The sequence below is a fragment of the Patiria miniata genome, unplaced genomic scaffold (assembly GCF_015706575.1).
Source record: "Patiria miniata isolate m_02_andy unplaced genomic scaffold, ASM1570657v1 HiC_scaffold_3, whole genome shotgun sequence".
In the NCBI taxonomy this organism is placed as follows: Eukaryota; Metazoa; Echinodermata; class Asteroidea; order Valvatida; family Asterinidae; genus Patiria; species Patiria miniata.
In genome coordinates this window covers 28,245,839-28,269,750 of record NW_024037069.1, presented here as the reverse complement: position 1 = coordinate 28,269,750, position 23,912 = coordinate 28,245,839, and the positions used below count along the sequence as shown (strand labels likewise).

The window sequence follows — 23,912 nt, the reverse complement described above, 5'->3', positions numbered from 1 at the left end:
GATGGGATGGGATGGGATGGGATGGGATGGGATGGGGTGGGGTGGGGTGGGGTGGGGTGGGGTGGGATGGGATGGGATGGGATGGGGTGGGGTGGGGTGGGGTGGGATGGGATGGGATGGGATGGGATGGGATGGGATGGGATGGGATGGGATGGGATGGGATGGGATGGGATGGGATGGGATGGGATGGGATGGGATGGGGTGGGGTGGGGTGGGATCAGTCCATAAATGTGGGGTCCAAAAGTGTGACAGATTGTGTGTCCCTGCTACACCTGATGAAACAGAGATACGAACAAAATTGATCCCCCGCATTTATGGAATGACCCATTTATGTTTTACTCTATTCATCACCATGTCTGAAAAATCAGAACAAAACTTGTCTTAAGTTCTCCTGTTGAGGCCTATATTTATGTTTTACTTTGGAACTCAAATGGCTATTTCATACTAGGGTTCAAGAGTCATGCCAAACTAAAAGGTAAAAGGATCAGATCTAGTTGATCCAAATACCCTTTGGTTTTAGGTAGGCCAACTATATCAATTATTTTTCAGATATCCTAACACTTTGGGTTTATGACATACATTTGCAGCAGTATATCTTTTAGTGTCTTGCGCATGCAGTCACTCCTAACTGTTTTCAAACGTCAAACTTTTGAAGTAGTTCATTTTAACGGCTAGTGCATAAGGTGCCTCGCTCTCACCACTGTGGCCCGGGTTCGATTCCCGGCTCGGGCCATATGTGAGTAGAGATGTGCATTGATTCTCTTCTGTGTCACAAAGGCTTTTTTTTCCGGTATTCCTCCCTCCACAATTATCAACAATTTTCGATCTCTGGCAGTGCTCCATGGTCATATATGGGTGGTATGGCAGCTGCCTAAGGCGCCTTTACATGCCTTGGGCCCGACCACGTTGTAGCTGCTTCCTTCGCACTTCAGCTTCTCAGCTGGGAGTAAGGATGATTAGCCCCCAGATTATTTCAAAATAATATGGTTGAGCGCAAATCTGCAATGCCAGTCTGAAAAGTTCAAATTTTTCAGAAATAGTGTTGCTTGGATCTGTTTTAACTCTCACAAGTTACTCTACGCCACGTGTGGTCTAGCGGTAGAGCAAAGGATTCGTGATCGTGAGATTGTGGGTTCGAGCCCCGCCGTGGCCATGAGTGTTGTGCCCTTGAGTAAGGCGCTTCACCTCAATTACTCCTCTCAACCCAGGTGTTAAATGGGTACCAGCATTATTCAATGCTGGGAAGGTAACAGACTCGCTGTGGAGGAGTTGTGGCGATCCCCCTACAGCAGCATTTCTTGGACTCGAGTCTGGCACAATCGCTTCGAAAGAGACATGGGCACTCCGTTCCTGTGAACACAGGTGTGTCCCCTTACCGTTTGGGTCCAGGACTATGACTGAAGGTAGCGTCCGGATCCTGTACTGTTCCATCAACCTGTCTACATCATCGGAACCCGGATGCACCACAAACAGCTGGGTAGAATCCGTGTAGCTTTCTCTGATCTGATACTACAACGTTTAAAACATTGGAATTTTGAGTTTTTTTGTTATTGTAACATGTTTTCCCGTAGTGCATTACAATCCTTTAATGTCTCAATTTTCCACCCTTTTTACTACCCTGCAATTTGTTATTTTTTCAAAGGGCCCATGCAATGTAATTTTTTTAATGCAATCCTTGGAAATGCACCCAATTGTTCCATTCAACCCATGGGCGCCTCGAGGGGGCTTGCTTGGGGGGGCACTTACCACCCCCTCCCCTCCCCCCCCCAAAAAAAAAACAACCAGGAAAACGAGGTGCGAAGCCATATTGCTGTTAAATTTGAATGAGGGGGTAGGGTAAATGCTCCCCTGCTCCCCTCTCAATATAATGAAAAAGTTAAGGAATTTTGGGGAAAAATTTGCTTTGGCCATTTTCAAGGGTATTTCGGCCTTCGGTGCCTTTTTAGTTTTTATGCTAATCCAGATTTCCCATACTTATGAGCAAAAGTGTGATGTCATTTCAGGCGGAAATCTCAAAGTTCAATATTTCAGCACCAAAACTTGCCAGAATTTTGGATATTTTCCTGTCATAAACTTTCTGTTCTTTGATGATTCGTTCTGGTTTCAGCACATGGCAGTAAGCCAGTGAGCAAACTTTTGGCACTAATGTTTTCAATGAGCACATTTTTGGGTTCACAATTTGAACGGAAACCCTTAAACTGAACAGAGTCTTCCTGAAATGACATCACACCAACAGTGCCCTCAGCTGTCCAGAAAAGAATGGAAAGACTTGAATATTTAAAAAAAAAAGTGCACTTTTCAATAAAATTTACCAAAAAGGGATGACAAATATAAAAGGGGTATTTCCCTGTCATAAACTTTCTGTTCTTTGATGATTCTTCACAATTTGAATGGAAACCCTTAAACTGAACAGAGTCTTCCTGAAATGACATCACAGCAACAGTGCCCTCAGCTGTCCAGAAAAGAATGGAAAGACTTGAATACTTAAAAAAAAAAAAGTGCACTTTTCAATAAAATTTACCAAAAAGGGATGACAAATATTTTCCATACATTTAAGAGGAGTAGAAAATTGCACACAATATGCTGCTAAGAAAAGTTTCCTTCATGGGCCCTTTAGCCAGTTCGGGCCGGGATTATTACGACAACAGAACAAGTCCCGGTATTGATTTTCACTCGGGATTGATTTTCAAGTCAAGCAGGTTGAAGCCATCACCCTCCGGCAGCACACTCATATGTCCGGCCTCGCTCACTGCGAGCGGGTCGCTGACAGATATTTCCGGACTGCGTGTTTATCTGTCATCCGTTCTGAATACCGTAAAACCTTTGCGTGTATACATGTCATCCGGCGCGAACTGCTTAATAGGGTTTTTCTGTAAGCACTGTATTCAGTGTTCTGTGAGAGATTGAAAGAATGAATTTACAAGCTTGTTTGAGTTTGATATATAAACCATAGAGCTATACAGGGTGAGTAAAAAAAAAACGAAACCCAAATGTTGGGACCATTGTTATAGGAAAGTTCTGCATGTAGCACTTTCAAAAATATGAAAGCCCAATTTCTAAGCTTTCTTTTAGTACAAGAATCATTCATATCACTCATGTCCTTTTCAAGTTACGGAATTTTAAACACAACCACCGTTTTACGGTTCTGTCCATGGATCGCAAAAAAGTTCAGTGTTCTTTCAGCAAACGAAAACAAATCACATAGGGATGCGTGTGAGTTGTTTTTTGTTTTGCTGAAAGAACACACACCTTTTTGAAAGTGCTACATGCAGAACTTCAATGAAACAATAGTCCCGACATTTGGGTTTCAATTTTTTTTACTCCTGCATTGAATTACTAGAGCGCTAACTCGATGTTCAAAGTAATGTACACAAACCTATGGAGAACTAGAAATTTTGTACGCATTTTGTACGTCTATTTGCATATCTGCGTTTGTATTTCATACCGGTGCGTTATCGAAGCCGATACACCCAAAACTGAAACGCACGATCAGCAAATGAGCGTGTCATTTTGCTCTACGCAAACAGCGCAACGCGTGCATGTATTCGCTGCAGATGTTTTTGCCGCGACGTTTTTTTTAACTGTCATGACCTGCTTAAGTTGTTTGCGTATGTTCTACTGATTGCGCGTTGCATGAAGAGTACACTTTCAAAATTCAATCCATCTAATTTCATTATGTTCTACAAACACGCACATGAATTCTAAATGTCTGCGCACAGGAAAGCGTCTCTGCGCGCAAGAATGAGGAGTTAGTGCTCAAGTCATTTAATATAGCTCTATGATATAAACCCATGACCAGAGTCTCGCAAGTGCAGACATCTTAACCACTTGACCACTGGTTTGAAGCTGATCCAAAGCAGTGTGACCTGCAACCAGGGGCTAATTTCATAGAGCTGCTTAAGCACAAAAACGTCTTGCTTAATAAAATCAGGTTACCGGCCAAAACTCCATGCAATTGTTATGCTAAGTTTACTTAGCTAAATACCAGTCACAAGCAATGTACATCACACGGAGTTTTGGCCGGTAACCTAATTTTATCAAGCAATGTTTTTTCGTGCTTAAGCAAATTTTCTACTTAAGCAGCTCTATGAAATTGGGCCCAGTGCATGTATGAAGAAATATAGTGTTGCGGAAATCCCCACAATACAATTCTCCATTCAAGTTAATGATTCAATTATTAGCATTTTTACCTCATACATATGTGTTTCTATCTCATGGTGACTTTCAGCATTCACAAACATGATGAGAACCAGCTCAATGTTGCTTGGAAGTTTGTCAAGAGCTTCACTGCTAAACTCTGGTATTCTGTCTCTGTACTTGACTGCCTGAAAATGGATAAAAACAGAAACTTTAGTAGGAGTGAAAAGTACAAATTTTGAGAAAAATAAAACCGACCGAGAACGGTACTTTTCCTTGAAGAGAGTTTCTAATTAAGTTCAATTACCTATGTCTTGGTCGATTTTTTTTTCTTCAAGGTTTGTATTTCAGTTAAAAAGTGAGAGTAACAAATAGAAAGATTCCAATCTTTAGGTCCAGCATGGGTATAAGCAGACAATTCTGGATATGTAACAAAAACCCAAACGAGTAAAAAAAAAATTAAAAATTGATAAACCACATCTGAGAGAACAGGCTGTGCCATAAAGCTGACATTTGACCACTGATGAAAGACCCTCAAGTTTGCAAATACTATTATAAAACCAAATGCCATATATAGCTCACTAAATTAAGACTTCCTCAATAAACAGTCAATAAGACTATTCTTGTGTTCCTGAAATCCAAACTCCACTCCAGAGTAGGACTAGCAATAAGCCATTTGCGAGTAACCTTTACCCTGTGGGATTTACATTTGAAAAAAACATCTGGTTCACTGACTTGCTCAGAATGCTTGGCGCATTTGAACTTTGAATTCTCCAGACCAAAGACACTGTTGCTAACCACATGATTCGGGGCAAGCTCTTGCATAGTTACGTAAGAGACGCTCAGCATTAATGCATTGCTCACAATGGGTGAGAATGGCACAAAGACACCAGACCATGCCGGAGCTGGGGGTTGCTAGCGTAAGGCTTGCCCTGAATCACGTCATATAGTAACAGTCTCTTTGGTCGGGAGAATGCAAAGTTAAAACGTTCAAAGCACTGGATTAAGTCAGCGTTCCAGATTTTATTCAAATTTGACTAGCAAATGGCTTATTCACAATGGTTCACTTAAGTGAATTCACGGACCTGTTTTGTGAACCATCGATGGAGGTCCTTTGCCTTCCCCGATCCTCTATGGTCTGTTGGCTGGGCCGTCCAAATGAAGCATCGTAAAACAGGAAGTTGATCTGGTACCCTGAAACCCCTGGTAGGCTACACGACAGATAGGAATCACAATTAAACACCATCATACACTTAGAATTCTTCAGGAAGCTGAATAATATGGAATGCGCTGGACCAGCGATCAATTTCGATCACAGGGACTGAATGACTTACGCGCAGCCAACAAGTCCAATGGAATGTCCTTTTTCAATTGAGACCTTATGCAGTACTGAAGTGTGACGTCATTTAGAACCAGAAAGTGTAGGGCAAAGGAATGGAGTACGCCGCGTGTTGGTTCACGGGCTGAATCCCGCGCACGCTAATGTCTTTCACACACATTTTGTGAGCGTGACGTATTCACTTCGGTACTCCATTCTAACTTAATAAATACCTTAGACAGTTTACCTATTTCTATTGGTCGACATCCCATCACGTGGATGGTTTTAAACGGTTGATAAAACACCAACTGGTTTTAAACACTTTATTCCTGCACCGCTGCATTCCCCGCCACATCGCCCCAATCTCCATAAAAGGAGACTTTTAGCACTACTCGTGCGAGGCACGTACCATAGCTATAGCAAGAGGGGTGTTTCACAAAACATGAGGCAAATTGTTGAACAACATTGTTGGAAAATTGTGAATATTTTACTTGTTTTGACTTTTTGACCGAAAGGACGATGGCCCTCGTCTTCGGCTCGGGCCATTATCAGCGTCAAGGCCCCTAGCCGGTTTTAAACATTCTTGTTTAAAGCCCGAGTCCATCATTTGCAGCTATCAAAAAAAGTAACCGGCGTAATTATTGTTGAAAAACATACTGGTTGAAAGATAGTAAGGGGACTAAACTCCCTGTGAAATTATCCTTTCTGGCAAGCTCTCATTTTGAAGAAATCAACGAAAGAAGGCATTTCCAACGGTGCTTCTTAAGAAGCACCGTAGGAAAATTTAAATTAGTTGTTCGTTTTGTTATTCGGCGCAGCGCGCACAAGCATAGGAACGACGCACAGGCGCCCTCGGTTGCTATAATTCGTCGGATCAGTGCGCAACATCGCGTAAAGATGCAATTCAAAACAATTCGAAACATGATTTAGCAACTTTTGATTTTAAGTTGAGATCCTAGAATGCTGTTTTTCTCGGAATATAAAGCTGAAGCTGAGCTGAAACTTCATCAAGTAAGTTGTTCAGTATCCTTCATTAGATTTTGAACACTTTTGTTGCTTCAAACGAACAAAATGCACTAATTACAAATGATGGACTATAGCTTGAAAACTGGCCGAGCACATATTTGTTCCCTATTATTTCGAACATTTAGAGTACCAGATTTTGTTTAAAGTAACATTATCAGCTCAGCAGATCCACAAAATTATCCACACTGCCTCATGTGTTTAAGGGCTTTGTTTTATTCTATCATTGTTCACGAGACGATTAAAAAAACACGGTTAAATCAAAATATAAAGAGGCTTGAATGCCAATACAGCTGTATCTGAATGAAGTCTATGGCTATTGTTTTCGCAACTGGCATGCCACAATAAATGGCCAAATATAGCTGTGGATGACAATCCTGGACAAATGCTTACTTTAGATTGATTGATAAAAGCACCCATTCTCCACATTCCGTACAAGTTGTTCTTCTGCATCTGAGCTTTCACCCAAAACTTGTGGACATCTTTTTCCAAATTAGGAACAGGACCTAACACAGAGATTGCAGAAACAAAGTTGATATTTTACGTTAGGATAAATACGATGAAAATGATTTTTCAATGCGTTAATAATAATAATAATAATTTGGGAGGCTAATCATCCTTACTCGCAGCTGGTATGCTGAATTGCGAAGGACGCGGCTACAACGTGGTCGGGCCGCTGGCACGTAAAGGCGCCTATGGCTGCCGGCCACATCGACCCATATATGACCACGGAGCACAGCCTGAGATCGAAAGTGTTTGATTTTTCTGGAGGGAGGAAAACCGGAGGACCCGGAGAAAAACCCTCGTGGCACAGGAGAGAACCAACGCACAACTCTACTCACATGTGATCCGCAGCCAGGATTCGAACCGTGGTCACCTTGGTGAGAGGCGAGCGCTTTACGCACAAGCCACCCATGCCACCTATTGTCCACCGTTGTCAACACTGTTTTGCTCAATGCACTATATGTCTTGTTGTGTTTACAGTCACATTGCAGAAGCAGAGCTTATTTTGTGCATGCTGATATATGTAGGTTGAACTCGCAGCATTTTTCACCAAAGCGTGCAAATAGTCCTACTAATTTCAGGAAAATAGATGTTGTTCAAATTGTTTTCATAAATACCTATGACAGTTCACCCATTCCTATTGGCTGAGAGCCCGTCACGTGGCAAGTCTAGAACGGTTGATAAAGACCGGCTGGCTAGTCTTAAACACTTTTCCAGTGTCGCCTGAAATTTGGACTCCAAAGAAATCTGGTGACTTTTACTGTTTTATTGGTTGAACGTTGACAATCCTCACGTAGGCATACTACATGTATGTGTAATATTACCAGTGAGTTTGTATTTCATAGTACAAAATTCACACTACACAAGCACAGCTGCATTCTGCGCCAAATCGCGCAGTAGGCGCAACGCACAGGCCAATCTCTAAATAAGGAGTTGTTACGACTTTTCGCAAGAGGGACATACCATAATACAGCTAGAGGGGTGTTTAAAAAAACATGAAGTAAAAGTGTTGAACTAAATCATTAAAAATGTATTATTTTTGACTTGTTTTGACTTCTGGGCTGAAAAATTTAAATTGTTTAACCAAGAAGATATTTATGAGTGGGAATTAATGGGCTATGGGCTCAGCTGGTATTAAATACAATGTCTAAGACCGGTTGAAGTCTGGATGCTGATTACCTGAGCCGAAATCAGTATCCAGACTCCAACCAGTTTTAAAAATAGTGTTTAAAACCAGCCAAGCAAACATTTCTTCTTTGAATACAGTCACACATCACCAGCTTTTAAGAGAGTTCCATCACAAGTCCAGTCGCAAGAAACAGGGGGATGAACTCCATTTCTTTGTCACAGTTCATCTGATTAATTTGTGAGTTGATTTGGGACTTATGAGGACTTCTTCTTCTTCCTTACAAGTGCAGACTTCCTTGATGAAGATAAATGCAATGCAAGAAACAACGGGGGGAACCCCTCTCTTAGCAACAAGTGTTACTGGGTTCTTTAATATGCGTTATACAACCCATAGGACCTACGGTTTGACATCCCATCCGAAGGACAAAGCAAATTCATGGTTAAGTGTCTTGCTTAAGGACACAAGTGTCAAGACAGGGACTCGAACCCACACTCTGCTGATTAGAAACACCAGAGCTTGAGTCTGGTGCTCTTAACAACTGACACTCTATTTGTGATGGACAAGACTACTTTGCAACACAGCAATACTGAAATTTGTATCCTTGTGGAGACATTTCTTTGTTCTCGTGAAGTAAATTTTTTGAGTTTGAAAGTGAAGTTTTAAAATGCTCTTATGTTAACCAGAATTAATTTCCTTGGCTGAAATTTGGACTTAATATCCCTTTTCTAAAACTCTTCCATTTGCGACAGATCAAACCACCTTGGAAATTCCTAGTTTTTGAGTAAAATCCATATATCTATTTCGTGAAAACCTTGTGGAGACATATTCATCTATAGAAATTGCCCTGTGGAGACGTGTACAATATTTTGTTCCCTATTGTGTGCACGTCTCCAGAGGGCACAGTGTATCAGATCTACTTACCATGTGGCCTAAAGAGGACACACACTGGGTGGTGGATGGCCCTTTTAATGTAGTATCCAAGCATCGCCTCTTTGAACACCGGCAACAATTCTTGGTGAGATACTTCAGATTTGGCTGCACTAACTGTCCCTTCCTCTTCAACTGAGACGCCATCATCTGCTGCTGTTCCTGCAGTCGACGGCAACAGAGACGATGCATCGCCTTCCTTTGAACTCGGATACGACGCATCAACCGGTTGCTCAAGTGATTCCCGTTTCAACTGTTTCGCATCTGAAGCGTCCTCCTTGTGTAGGGGGTGCTCAGTATTTGACCTCTGACCCGATGCCCCATCATCAGGCTGGGTTGTTGAGCTTCTGTGATTGTCAGTGTCTGCATACTGTCCCAAGCTTTGGGAGGCTCTACCTTGTGGTGACGAAAGTTGAGCGTCGTTTTGGGGTTGGGTGGTACTTGAGGCATAGGCTCCAGCTGGTAAACAAAAGATAAATTAGTTCTGCTGACATACACATTGTTCTTATAGCCAAAACATTGACAGCCAGAATCTTACTATTTGCAGTAACACTAAAAGTTTCAAGAGAACGGGGAAAAAACAGAAGTAATTTAAACACGGTATTATTTGGTAAGAATCCATTTATCTTTGCAATCTTTAGAAACACTTTAAAACTGCACTGTTAGATTGTCTGGATCGTTGTGCAATTCAAAATTATCTGCAGCGTTTATCACGTGGCCTCGTGATTGGCCCATCTGATGCCGCCCGCGACATGCACTATAAAGACGGTGTCTGTGGTCGGTTCACAGACCAAAAGACTCTGACGTCAGGCCAACAACACTTCACGAGCATGCACGTTAAACAGGCATGCAACTGGGAATTTAGAATAAAAGAGGAAATTCCAAACAAAACAAGACTTTGTTCAGTATTTTTCAATTTAGTAATGGCATTCATGAGAAGTAAAAAACGAGGAAATCAGCTGATCCGAGGAAAAGTTGCATGCCTGACTCAAGCTGTAGCTTCGGTACGGAAAGGGACTGTTTTCATCATTATTTTTGCACCATCGGGATCGATTCAAAGTCAAACATAACGTGAGTAGCCTATGCCAAGAATTACTGCTACTGGGCAAAGTCTTGGGGTACAATGGTAATCCTTACTTTTAGGACACCTCTATTTTGTACGAGTTCTGTTCAAAACTGACTTTTGCAGATGACTGTCCAGTACCAAAGTGACTTTTGCAGGCTAAAGAAGTCTTTTTTCTTCAGACAAACTCATGTTAGTTATAATTTTGAAAGCACTTTCAAAGAAAATGTGACTTTCCTACTTTTTTTTGCAGTTCGCCATCTTGCTTTTTAAATTTATTTTCTGTTTGTCATCGTCGTCTTTAACCCCTCATAAATCAAAACCCTGCCCTCTTTCTACAAAATCAAACCTGCTGATATTCAAGAGGTGTCATTGCCAAATGTTCAAATGTGTCAATAAATATCAGAATGTCACTTTTGAGTGTCATTTTGGTCAGCTGTTTTGTGAGTCTTAACCTTATATAGGAAAGGGGTCCTAAAAGTAAGGATTACCGTACAATATACAGCAGCCACTCCAAAACTCACTTCCATATTATTCGTGGAGTATACAGCATGTTCGCGTTGATATGCCTACCTAAGGTTATTTCTAGGGGTACAGCGCAGCAATACCGAGGCCACACAAGCATGAAAAGTGGAGCTACACATGTATAGTCGGACTCCCTATTATCGCGGCATCCCTATTATCGCGGCATGGGAAATTTCTCTTTTTACAGTGTCAAAACTCCTTCAAGTGGCGATTTTTATCCGGTTCACCAGTCATCGAGGATTTTCTACCGAGTTGTATAAAAAGGACGATTAAAAAATGTTGTGTCTTTCGGGACTTTTAACGATTTTAATAAATATTAACGTTTTCCAAAACTTGCAAAATTTTCCCTCACCGTGTCTGCTAAAAGGTACCGTTTATATTTTAACATAAATCTTTAATTGCGCTCTGACCATGAAAGTTCCATTGTCTGGTTCCCATTCTTCAGCTGCAAATGTAAAATGAAGTCGAACGACGATATTTGCAGCGCGAAATCGTAACAACTTTTACGGGATCAAAATAAGGCGCGCGTTAGCGAAAATAAAACGGCACACCGTGTAAAGTGAATGGCGCCCTCAATCGCCGATCAGTAGACTTGCCTCAGGGATTTGTGTTCTCCTTTCGGGGGAAGGGCAGGGTCTTAAGAAATCATCCTGCAGAAAATTGGTCTTTAATCAACTTGAACGTTACAGGGAAAATATCAAACTTTATTCAGGGGGTGTTTTGGTCAAAGATAAACTATGAACAAAAAAGTTTGGATCATTATAAAAACCACTTCCCGCATACCGCGATAATAGGGAGTCCACCTCCGTTCGCACACGCCGCACATGTCTATTTTCACAGGCATCGTACACGGAATAAACCACACCACCGTCGGATTTGTTTATATTAATTTAAAAAGGAAGAGTTATACTACACATAAGACAGGACAATTCTGGAAGGTTAGTGGGCAATCTCTATTCCGAACGAGAAACGTGATAAGTACCGCGATAATACGGCGTTCCATCCTACATGTAGTAACGGGAGAATGACAAGAATAACGGAACATGTCATGGGGAGGAAGGGAGGAAAGTGAAAGGCTTACCTACCTTGAGAATGATTTACGATCAGAGCAAACATACAAAATAAGATTCTCATTTTCAAGGTAGTTGAAATCTGCCCAATAAATGACCGATTATTTTAAAAGTACGCGGAAAACACCGATTAATGATTGCCCCTTTCTGTCTTCTCTGGCATTTTAGCAGCGCAGCGGCGTCGAAATCAAGGCAACCAATATAGTCTGTACCTCTGATCGCATCAGACTCACTCTACGTAAAAATGCTACGGAAACCAGACAAACCTGAACTGAGTCTGGTACCTTGATCGTCCAGCGCGCAGATAGCGTCTTTTTGCTTATTCAAATTGGTACCATACTAAGCTGAAATTTCGGGGCGGGTACATTTTTGATTTGTGGGGTCCCACGAAAGTGCAACTTCCGAGGTAACGGCAATGCACTTTGATTTTTGCTGAATTTAATAGTGTCTCTGGCAAAACTGACCTTACTTTACAAATCCATTTATCATAAAATCGCAATTGATGTCGATCAATACCAAGTTGATTCCAAAGGGGACAAAATCTCAACTAGAAAATCATCTTCAATATCCTTTGTTCACATCTAAAATGGACTGCTACAGATACTCTTTCATACCAAGAACAACAGCTCAGTGGAACTTACTTCCTACAGCAGTCAGGGAAGCTACTTCAGTGGAGTCCTTTAAGTGAAGGCTTCAGGCCTACAGTTGTCTTCAACACTCAAGGGGGCCTTCTAACAAAATTATATCCCTGGGATACGTCCTCATATAAATTATCCAGTCATTTGTATGTTTTTAGAAAATGTTATTTTAAGTAAGGATATGTAGGTAGAAATCCCCAAACTATACTTTTTAAAAAATGGGTGGGGGGGGGGGGGTAAATATACACCAAATTAATATGGAAACAAATGTACGATGCAAATTAGGCACACTTCCAGTTGCAGGTGTCACCCCTTCTAAATATCTTCTCCACAAGGCTATAAGAATCTATCTGCCAAGTTTGGTGCTTTGGACCAGTCGGACACGATTCCGACCATAAGTTGAGCACTCTATAGTTTAGTTAGCTCTAGCTCTAAGGGCCCCGCCCAAGACTCCTATTTGACCATAGTATAGCCAAATAGGAGTCTTGGGCGGGGCCCATACCCAACAGTCCCGTTGCCCGGGCGGGGGCGTGGTGTGTCCCCCCCCCCCCGGCAAGCATCCCCCATGGGCAAAAAAGAATGCATATGTATTTATGTACTTTTCTTTTTATTGTAGTGTATAGTATGTCCCTAGTTGGTATTGTGTCCCCCATGCCAAAGCTGGCAATGGCGCTGCCCCTATCATATATGCAAGTACATGTAATGATTCAGCCGGCCTGCCTACAACTTCTTTATACGAGATCCAGCTATCCAACTTCCGTGACCGACCGCACCGTGAATTTTACAACAAATTTTGCTCGAATCATCCATTCAATGAATTTTCATCATCTGTGCAAGCGAAAAGTCTTCTAAACGGATTTAGTTAGAAATGAAACCAATCATTGTCGGTTTTCAAAATCATTCGGGACTTTTTCCACATTCCCCATGTACGGGGGGGGGGGGAGTGCGCCTCTGTTTGGGTTTTCACGGGCTGCTGAATATTCAATATAAAAATAGTATATGGTTTAACCCTTTGCATTACAGACTCTCAGTTTCCTTTCTGATTGAAAGGGAATGAGAATTGAAAAGGCCATTATTCACTTTTTTGTACGGCCTACCGCGTCAGACTACATACAACTCTGATCTGATGCACAAGGCCGATATATATACTCGCTGTTGCTCAACGAGTGTAGGCCTAGTTATGAGTCAGCCATTAAATATACACATTATTTGCTCACAATTTTTGGGTGCAAAAATGGGACCAAAGAATGATGGACATCGCAAATGGTAATATCTTGTAGGCTTTCGGCCTACAAAACATGTTCAACTCAGCGACAGCCCTTTTTTAAATAATTGTCTGCGGATACAATCCTGCTAATTTAGCTGTCTGCCTAAGTTCAAGTTTAACCGCACGTTTCCGGGTTCGTGTGTGTAAAAGCTCTGCCAACGACATGCAGTTAATGGCTCTGGCGTCTTTAATTCTGGTTACTGTGGTCGGATTTCAATATGTTGGAGGTAAGTTTTTAATCATCAAAAACTGGAACAAGTTATCATAGCCAAGATCATTGCTGTACAGTCGAGTTCTTACAGAGTTGTAACGAGTCACTGATCATAAGTGACTCGAGTCGAGTCATTTTAAGGAAGTGACTCGAGTCGAGTCATCAGGCCAAGAAGGTCGATTCGAGTCGAGTCGATTCGAAAGTCAGCTCGAGTCAATTCGAGTCACGAATATTTGAACACTATTTGACAAATGAAGACAAGACAGAAAGTCATTATACCATTTAGGCAGGCCTACAGTTAACAAGAAGTGAAACTTCGATCTTAAAGGCTATATTTGGTTTGGCTTCGGGTCTAGATTTGTCTGATTCGGGTCTTATCGCTGATAATATCAAAATCAAATTGCATTATACAAAGCTGTTTCTGATTATTTAAAAGTGGGCATGTATCTATTTAATTTTTAAAAAGGAGGGCATACTTTTAGCCGACGTTCGAATCCAAGAGCTTTATAAGACATCGCCCAAAGCCAATGATGAAACAACGCGAATTGTAAAATGTGTTTACAATCCGGTTCCTGGATAGTATTTTGTGCGTTTCAGAACCATGAGGTGGGCGTCTGTGACACGTTGTATGTTTGTACATGACAAGCGGCTGCTGTACCGTACAGTACATTTTGAACCGTTATAGTAATTGCACATTTTGTTCGCAACGTATTGCTTTTATTTTGGGGACTCGTGTATGTCTTATTAGCCTTCGCTAGGGTCGAGTCGAGTCACTGTTGCTCGCATCACAGTGACTCGAATCGAGTCATTTGCTCGCACTGACTCGAGTCGAGTCATTTACCCTTCGAGCTGATTCGAGTCAACAAACACTGTGACTCAATACACTACAACACTGTACACAATATCTTTATTAAAACCCTGGTTAGGCAACTTTGTTGAATATTTTTTTACTTTTAAACTGAGGTTTTATCGCCGGTGATGTTTGGAGACAATTGTGACGACGATTCTTGAAATCGCATTTGTGGACGAAAGAGGTATCAGGGTCATTGCGTTTAAATGGTGATATTCTTTGAACGGATTGAGCAATGTCGGTATTTTTTCAACCAAAAGTAGCTTATGAAATTGGCTTTCTGGTCATATTATTTTCAAATATGAAATATAATTTTTGGGTTTGGGTTCCGCTTTTTCCCCCCAACCGGTATATGCACCTTTACGACTTTTTAGAAAAATTCAACATAATAGCTATGATTCGACTATTCGACCCACTTATAATCAGTCACAGACCCTAATCACAAGGCATAAGGCAACCTATTATGCCATCCTGATTCTTATGTTTCAGGTGATACATTTCATCAGACGATGGTCACACCCGTTCCTTACGGAGCAGGACTACCCGGGGTGAGCCTCAGCTGTATACGCAGCATACCAGACATCTACTTCGGCTACTCGTTCGGGAGACCGTTCACATTGAACGTCCCGGGTTCTGCTTCCGGTCTTACCGGTTTCCCGAATGGGACGATATCGGATAATACTGTTCAGAATGCTACAACGTGGTACCTTCCCCCGACGGTAGACGCCACCGGCTTGTTTCACTGCAGAGGGAGGAATCCCGTCACACGGCTGAGTTCAGAAGTGTACAGCATCATCCATAGCCACCTGAGTGAGTGCATTCCAATACAATACAACCTCGTCCCGAGTGCTTACTTTATTTCCAACCTCGTTTCCAATTGTAAGCCCTGGATAGGAAACTTTCTTCCTGTATCCTGATTCGATACCGCAGTTGGCTAGAAATGGATATATATATCGTGTACTTTGTGTTGTTATTCACAACGTGCAGTACGTGTTTTCGCGATCATTCGTCCACCCCTTCTCCAATTTTCCAATTTCCTTTCCAATTTGTTAACAATAATATGAAATGTGATACTGCGTGGTTGTCTCGTTAAGATCGCAACAGTTTAATTAAAATAAAATCATGTTTTCGTAACTCACGCCATGCTCAATCTGCGACGAATTGATTCTGTTAATACCCCAGACACCGCACACACACAAACAAACGCAAATGTAACGCACAGGCAGGCACCAGACTATTCCTCATTTGCATACGTGTTCAGAAATCTTACACGTGCAAATGATCCAATACCAGGGTGAGAGAGCAGGTAGTGGTGGGCGCGTACTGCTTGACACCCTGGGGACGAGGTTAATTCCAATAACCATTCGCCCAGGGGCGGCGGAACGTTTTTCAAAGGGGGGGGGGGGGGGTGGGGGCAACACCAAAAAGGGGTTCCAGCTCAGAAAAAGAGGCACCTTCCGTCGGTCGGTGTGAAGGTGGAGGAAAAAAATATGGTCCCGTTCATTTCGCTATAAACGACGAGGAACAAATTATGAATACGTTGTCCATCTTGCTCTTTGTGTGTTTCTTTTACCTAGTTATGTGTAGAGACACCGTTTCGTTTAATCAAACACCGTAACCAATTGGACCACAGCACCCCTTTGAATATTCTCCCGTGGAGAATATGCTGTCATAGGAAATGAACATAATGCTCGAAAGGCAAATGCTCCAATGCATTTAACAAGTGTGAGATTGACGATGAAGTGGCACTGAGTTTTGCAGTTTGTTTTATAATTGAAATCACGAATCTAGAAGAAAAGATACGTTTTCACTATAATAACGTTTATATGATTTCATGTGCATCTCTGGTATATTATATATGATATGATATTTCAAAGGTTCGACACTGTCTTAACTTTATATCACTCTCTGCCAAAAAAAAGGCAGAACATCGAACCTGATTGGGAGAAAGGCATGCCTCAACAGCCTCATTTCCCTTTTCTTGGGGGAGGACAGTCTTGGATAACTTATAGCTAAAGTGGTGACAGTACTTTCCTGCCTGCCACAGACCTTCATTTTATTTTTATTTTCACTACAGAGAGTTGTGTACATCTATTTGTTCCTTGTGGTATTGCAGGGAAGTTTGAGCCCGCTGATGGCCAAGTAACAAAGACAATCAACAAGGGAGAAAATGCGACTCTCGCGGTGATCTCAGCCAACAACGGTAGCAGTCCCGTCTGGCACCGAAATAACGAAGGAATTCTCCTCGATTTAGACCCAACTCGGTATGAGATCCAACTTACAGCAGACGAGGTAGCAGATGGCGATCTGTTTGTTGTCACAGATAGAGATGCGCCACTCGATGACAATCACTTTGGGATGATCAGGCTCATTGTCAGAGGTAGACGAGTTATTTCAATGGAGGACAAAATTAAACAACTTTTGTTCAGCTCGTTAAAGCCTAGATGTCACAGATTTATACATAAGTTTGATGCAAGTTATCAGTTGCTAGTCTGAAGTAGAACCTGTACCAATGGACCTCACCTTAGTTCTATTGGCGTTCTTTTCTTGTTAGATGATGTACCAAATATTTGTTTTGTTCCAGGCTGTGTTGCAGGCAAGTGGGGTCCTCCTGATTGTAAAGGGGTGTGTGATCTGTGTTACAATGGAGGAGTGTGTGATGATGAGACAGGAGATTGCATCTGCCCACCAGGATTCAGTGAACCAAACTGCCTCACAGGTAAGCTCATTGCCTGGTCTGCCTGTCTGTCAGGCGGGCTGTCGGTCGGAGTGTGTGATGTGTGCTACAATGGAGGAGTGTGTGATGATGAGACAGGAGATTGCATCTGCCCACCATGATTCAGTGGACCAAACTGCCTCACAGGTACTAGGTAAGCTCATTGCCTGGTATGTCTGTCCGTCGGGTGGGCTGTCGGTCTGAGTGTGTGATCTGTGTTACAGTGGAGAAGTGTGTGATGATGAGACAGGAGATTGCATCTGCCCACCTTGATTCAGTGGACCAAACTGCCTCACAGGTACTAGGTAAGCTCATTGCCTGGTATGTCTGTCCGTCGGGTGGGCTGTCGGTCTGAGTGTGTGATGTGTGTTACAATGGAGGAGTGTGTGATGATGAGACAGGAGATTGCATCTGCCCACCAGGATTCAGTGGACCAAACTGCCTCACAGGTAAGCTCATTGCCTGGTCTGCCTGTCTGTCAGGCGGGCTGTCGGTCGGAGTGTGTGATGTGTGCTACAATGGAGGAGTGTGTGATGATGAGACAGGAGATTGCATCTGCCCACCATGATTCAGTGGACCAAACTGCCTCACAGGTACTAGGTAAGCTCATTGCCTGGTATGTCTGTCCGTCGGGTGGGCTGTCGGTCTGAGTGTGTGATCTGTGCTACAATGGAGGAGTGTGTGATGATGAAACAGGAAATTGCATCGGCCCACCAGGAGTCAGTGCCTCACCGGTAAGTTCATTGCCAGGTCTGTCTGTCAGTCTATATATCTGTCGGGCGGGCTGTCGGTCTGAGTGTGTGATCTGTGTTACAATGGAGGAGTGTGTGATGATGAGACAGCATGATATTGCTGCATCTGCCCACCAGGATTCATGGGATCAAACTACAGAGAAGGCAAGCTCAGTGCCTGTGTGTTGGTATTTTGGACCGTCAGGCTGTGTGTGACTGAAGTTTAAAAAAAAATACAGTGGAGGGGTGCCTGATGGTGAAAGAGGAAACTGTTTCTGCCCACCAGGATTCAGAAGACTAAACAGCTTCATGGATAAGCACATCCACAAATCGTTTACCAAACAGGTTCCTCTGTATTCCTGCCACAATGTTGCTCTGGAGCACTCTACATGTCATATTAACTATATAGGCTGTATATATACGATTTAGAAGAAAGACTGCCTGTTTAAAAGTTACTTTACATTGGTAGTCTGTTTGTTTGTTATATATTTTAACAGCATGTGGCAGGCACAAGTTCGGTTGGTACTGTGAATACGAGTGTGGCGCCAACAACCTCATTCAGAGTTGTACAGGCAGCCAGTTTGGTCTGCCAGACCCTTACGGGAACAGCTGCATCTCGGGATACAATGGCACAGACTGTGACACAGGTATAAGAAATATTTCAGCATATAGGACCACCATATATGGTGAAACTCAAACCGTAGTATTGGTGCAGATGCCAGCACTGGGCACCTCGGCAAATTTGCGGCCGACCCGTGCAACCATATAAAGATGAGACATCACTTTTCTTCTTTAAATGTTCAAAACCCATCAAGAACTTCTGTGTTATGTTCCCTCTCACAACTCCAACATTTTTGCCAGTATGTCGTACCAGCAAGCATTTCAGACTAAGGCAACCTGAAAATTCAACAACACTGTTGTTCCGTCGAAGTTTTACATAAATACAAGAGTATGGCTACCGCCTCTTGGCCCAAACTTTGTGCGCAAAGACACAAACTTGAGATTAGCGAATTCTCACTGTTTGCGAAAGGGTTTAGCTTCTTTAAAATTGAAGTGACCTATGCCAAATGTTGTTGGGTATAAGATGTCGATCAAACTTGACGATGTCGTCTTCATTTCAGAATGCCCTGCCGGGACATTCGGTGCTGAATGCACACAGAGTTGCCACTGCCAGTCGGGTGCCTGTAATGGCTTTACTGGAGAATGCTTAGGGGCGTCTGGATGTTCTACAGGCTGGTCGGGCACAAACTGCCAAAGTAAGCAGTTGGAATGACTATAGTTAAAAGTATTTCCCGCTTAAAGTCGATTGAAATTGGTAAATAAACTTCGGTTACAATAATACTAGCACACCTGCATGCACCACTGATCCGAGGGACACAGAAAATATTATGGTGGTCATGGTAGACTGTTTTCAAAACTTCCATCACTTGAAGCAAGCATGGGGGAAAAATGGATGATCAATGTAATACATTGTATGTCAAATCACCTGCAGACATTCCCATCCTAGGAAAAAAGTATATATAACTACAAGTACTCTTCCAGACATTACAAATTAAGGGTTATCTCAGTTCATGTATAGGCTGATAATGACTGTCTTATTGTTTTATGCCAACCACACCTTTAAAGGGTTGAGGATTGAATTACAGAAAAAATACACAACATAGCCCTTTCAGCTGTAACATCCTTCCCTTCTTGAATTGTTTGGTGCAGTTCCTGATATGTGCCCGGTCGGATATTACGATGTAGACTGCCTCAGTAAGTGTCGATGTCCCAACGATACAGCGTGTGACAAGGACAATGGAAAATGCGTGTGTGCTCCAGATGATGTTAGTTGCTTATCATCACCTGCTAATGGTATGTACCTGATAGACAGAGCACGTGAAAACAATGGCTTCGAATTATGGAACGACGCAGCTGTCGGACCTCAAGTTCGGGAAGAAATAGATTTACATCATGAGTCGAATCGTTTGATGCTTGCGCCGAATCGCCTGACGTCTGCACCGAAACGTTTGACGAGTGAACTGCATGCTCGTTTTGACATAACGGCTGAATCGTTTGACGTCTGCGTTGAATCGTTTATTAATGCATCGGTCGCAAAGAAAGGCAGCAGCGGCGTTCCATAAATCGAAAAACTGATAAGCATCTGACATGGTGATTTGAAAAGAGCTTGGGATGGATCAGTACATACAGTCCTCACAAGCCAACAAGCAGCGGCGGAACGGTTTTCAAACTGGGGGGGGGGGGGGGGGGATCATCAAAAAGGGGCACTTGCACATCCGTGCTGAAATGTCGACAAGTTTGGGGGTTTCACCGGACACTGGGCCTCCGTAAAACCAAATGGTGTGTGTGTGTGTGTGGGGGGATCATCTTCCAAAATAGGGGTTGCTCTTATACATTATCATGCTAATTTTCAGGGCGCATTGTAAGGGTTTTGGGGCTTGGTTTTCATATTCCTCGTTCATATCAGAACTCTGTATACCATTTTGGGAAATAGTTACTGGAAACAAATTATCCGAAACTTTAGGGCAAGTTTTGCTTTCATCTCGAGGGGGCAATTTTATGCTCGAGGGGGCACATTTATATCCGCAAAAGGGGCACTTGGGTAAATCGGGGGGGGGGGGGGCGGTTCCGCCACATCTATGAAGCCAACTTTGCTTGTGGCTTGACTCAATGGTCTTGCAATTTCATTTGTGCTTTGCTTGTGAGCCGGCTGTTACATTTACATGTGATCCATTACAGCTTCGATAAATTAAAACATTTTCTATATACCAATTGCAGGGAATGCTTTTCAACCAATTATTTCTGTCTACATCGAGTCAGAAGATTATTGATAAACCTCACTATATTAAGAATTGACAACCACTTGTTATTCTCGTTTATTTTATTAACAAGAAACACAGTTCAACATTGTCCTCCTAGCGGCCATTGGTGGTGGTGCTGTTGCCGTCACAGTAAGCTTGTGCGTGGCCCTTGTCGTTTGTTGGTGCGCTAGAACACGACGCCCTTCCAGACGACCGGATCAACCTGATGACGGGGAAAACTATGACGTAAGTGCTTGCTCAAAAGACACTGATGAAGAGGTATATAGATCATACTGCCGAGAAAATAGTCTATCAGTCTCTTCTAGTAGTGGAGGACTGGAGGTCAACTACATTATTCCACAACTGACAACAGAAGCTTGTAGCATTGTAAAGTAGACAATGTTCCCAAATTAAGACAACATGTGAATCTTGTCTGGTTATAAAATTTCTTGTGTTCTAGTAAAAGGAAGTGGTGAGTGAGCGTAAACAAATTAATCCATTGGTAATAATCGATGAAATTTTCTTAAAGGGTTCATGCGATGAAATTTTCTTGGGAACATATTTTTTTTTTGCAACTTTCTACTCCTCTTCAAGTATGAAAACTATTTTTAACATACCTTTTTGGTTATTATATGTAAAAGTGCACTTTAAACATTTCCATGCTTTTCCGGACAACTGAGGGCGCTGTTGCTGTGATGTCATTTAAGGAAGACACTGTTCGGTTCAGGGGATTTTCTGTTCAAATTGTGACCCCAAAATGTGTTTATTGAAAGCATTTATGAGAGAAAGCTTTGCTCATTGGCTCATTGCAATCTACTTACATACACAACAACGAATTACCAAAGGGAATTGAAATTTGTGACACGGCAAAATATCCAAAATTCTAGCAGCTTTTGCATTTGCAGAACGAAACTACACAAAGGTTCACATTTAAAGGATTGCATTATAAATATTGCATTACATGGGCCCTTTAATTGATGCAATTTGTGTTATCAAATCAAAGTTAAGAACATGCAAAGGGTAGTAGGTATTTCGTTGGGCCAGTTATGAAATGTACACCGAAGGAAAACAAAATTAACCAAAGGATTAACCCGGCATTTCCCCCATACTCGCGCACGGTCGGTATTGGGGCGAGTGCCATAATGCCTCGCCCATTCCAAGAAGATGAGGCTATTGACAATGTACCTTAAAGGGAATATACAACATTTTACAACGTTTTACAACGTTTATACCTCTGGTTCTTTTCAGAACCATTCTCTTAGTTGAGAAATTATTCGCACATGGTGTTTCCGCAAACCTTTCATTATTTAGTATCTCCACCATGCAAAGCCTCAAATCTTACTTGCTTTTCCCGTAATTTTCAGAAATGAACGGGTTTTTTTTGGGGGGGGGGGTTAGTATTTGATAGCAGTTATTGTTTCACTAACTTTTTTGAAGTTTTGTGTCCGTAGATGCTGAAAAAAACAAGAAAAACAATCATGTTCATGTAGTCTGGTGCCCTGACCATACTCAAGATGAAACAGAGCAATTAATAGACCTCGCAGAATCGTACGGTCAGGGAACCAGTCTAGCTGGCTTCACGGACGTTTAACCAATTGCAAACAAAATGTGGACTGAATACATTTGGTAAACTGGGGGCAGTATAGTTGAAAAAATGTCAGGTTTTTCCAACGCTGGTCGGCCGACCAGCGTTGAAAATTGTTCCAAAATACCACTTTTCTTGAAAATGACAGCACACCAGGTGCCATGATTCTACAGGATGCTTAAGACTGTCATTCACTAACAGTCCAGTAGGGTATTTCATAAAATTTGGTAGTTTTGTTTTTTGATGTTTTGACGTTTTTTTTCCCCCGGTATGGGTTTATCCATCAGGCACCACAAGAACACGATGATGTCCAAGCAACGGGTCCTCCGGGTGGGAAGTATTCCTTGGCGGTCGGAGGCCAGGGCTGGCAATTGCCAAGGCCCACTCAGGCACACCCTGAACCCGCAGCACAGATTTACGAAAATGAGGACGGCGATAACCATTCAGCCGAATACACGAATGTTAACCCCGGTAGAGGGCGCGTTTCTTACACGAACAACATTGAGATGGAGAATTATGAACCAGTAGGCCAATAGGTCCGCCAAAGCCCGGATGCCATTTTAATACAACAAAGTAGGCGCCGGTTCATGTATGATGTATTATGCAAATATGGCAGTATATGACACACCACACGATTGATCAAATCATTCGGGGTGAGGTTCGAAACGTTGGAACGCTGAAGACTTATAATTATTTGCTTAATACAGTGATTCGGGGCAGGTGTTTGAAGCTGCAGATACACTGCAAAAACTGTAGTGTTAATTTAACACCATTCGGTATCTATATAGGACAACACCAGTAAAATTTAACACCAGATGGTCCTATATAGATACCAATGGTGTAAATTTAACACTGCAGTTTTTGCAGTGTATGACCGTTATGAGGGTTCCAATTAAGTGCATGTTATGGGTATCATCACCTGTTGTCCTGTTTAATGCATTTTCCATTATTTTGGTTTTTAATTTGACATGATGCAACCATTAGATGCTTGAATTTTTCAACCAGTGTTGGTTTTATAATAAATTTAAGTATATACATGCCCATTTTTTAAAAGATAACAGTGATGGGTCAGCTATAACCAGCCAAACTCCTGCGTTTTTTTTAAATGGTACCTAATGGTTGATCTTCTGCTTGTACAAGTTGCCTGATTTGCATTTATGTTAACCAAATGCGTCCAATAATTTTGTGCTTGTTACGGTGATCTTTTTACATAATTTGATAACTTGCACAAGATATGTCAATAATGAAAACCGAACTCACCGTTAAGGACAGAAAGGTCATGGTCTGACGAGACAATGATTCCATTAATTAACTTGAGCATTAATTACGAGTCCAAACTTCGAATCGTTGATTAAGAATGTGACATTAATTCACACGTTCGGTTCAACCGAAAACAATTCTAAATTCGTTTACACAT

At 42.1% G+C, this 23,912-nt stretch overlaps 4 protein-coding genes across 4 annotated transcripts in view; 3 read left to right on the top strand and 1 right to left on the bottom strand.

Annotated features, from left to right (window-relative positions):
• The window catches only part of LOC119737800, a 50,111-nt gene extending 38,195 nt beyond the window's left edge, over positions 1–11,916 (bottom strand). Inside the window, exons 1-6 of the mRNA XM_038212414.1 lie at positions 11,712–11,916; positions 9,033–9,497; positions 6,872–6,984; positions 5,223–5,348; positions 4,191–4,325; positions 1,377–1,509 (exon numbers count right to left, since the gene is read on the bottom strand). Coding sequence (XP_038068342.1) covers positions 1,377–1,509; positions 4,191–4,325; positions 5,223–5,348; positions 6,872–6,984; positions 9,033–9,497; positions 11,712–11,760 — 1,021 coding nt within the window. The 5' untranslated portion in view covers positions 11,761–11,916. The remainder of the gene's footprint in view (positions 1–1,376; positions 1,510–4,190; positions 4,326–5,222; positions 5,349–6,871; positions 6,985–9,032; positions 9,498–11,711) is intronic.
• Positions 11,917–13,764: 1,848 nt separating this feature from the next.
• LOC119736626 (tyrosine-protein kinase receptor Tie-1-like) lies at positions 13,765–17,500 on the top strand. Its single transcript, XM_038210639.1, has 4 exons — positions 13,765–13,828; positions 15,152–15,472; positions 16,779–17,042; positions 17,247–17,500. The coding sequence occupies exons 1-4, from the start codon at positions 13,765–13,767 to the stop codon at positions 17,498–17,500; spliced, it is 903 nt and encodes a 300-aa protein (XP_038066567.1).
• A 252-nt stretch (positions 17,501–17,752) lies between these two features.
• Positions 17,753–19,382, top strand: LOC119736625 (multiple epidermal growth factor-like domains protein 6). The gene is made up of 3 exons (XM_038210638.1): positions 17,753–17,978; positions 18,607–18,756; positions 19,231–19,382. The coding sequence occupies exons 1-3, from the start codon at positions 17,753–17,755 to the stop codon at positions 19,380–19,382; spliced, it is 528 nt and encodes a 175-aa protein (XP_038066566.1).
• A 443-nt stretch (positions 19,383–19,825) lies between these two features.
• Positions 19,826–23,302, top strand: LOC119737067. The gene is made up of 3 exons (XM_038211139.1): positions 19,826–19,963; positions 21,002–21,156; positions 22,783–23,302. Exons 1-3 carry the CDS (start codon positions 19,828–19,830, stop codon positions 23,029–23,031), a joined length of 540 nt encoding a protein of 179 aa, XP_038067067.1. The 5' UTR covers positions 19,826–19,827; the 3' UTR covers positions 23,032–23,302.
• Positions 23,303–23,912: the final 610 nt, after the last annotated feature.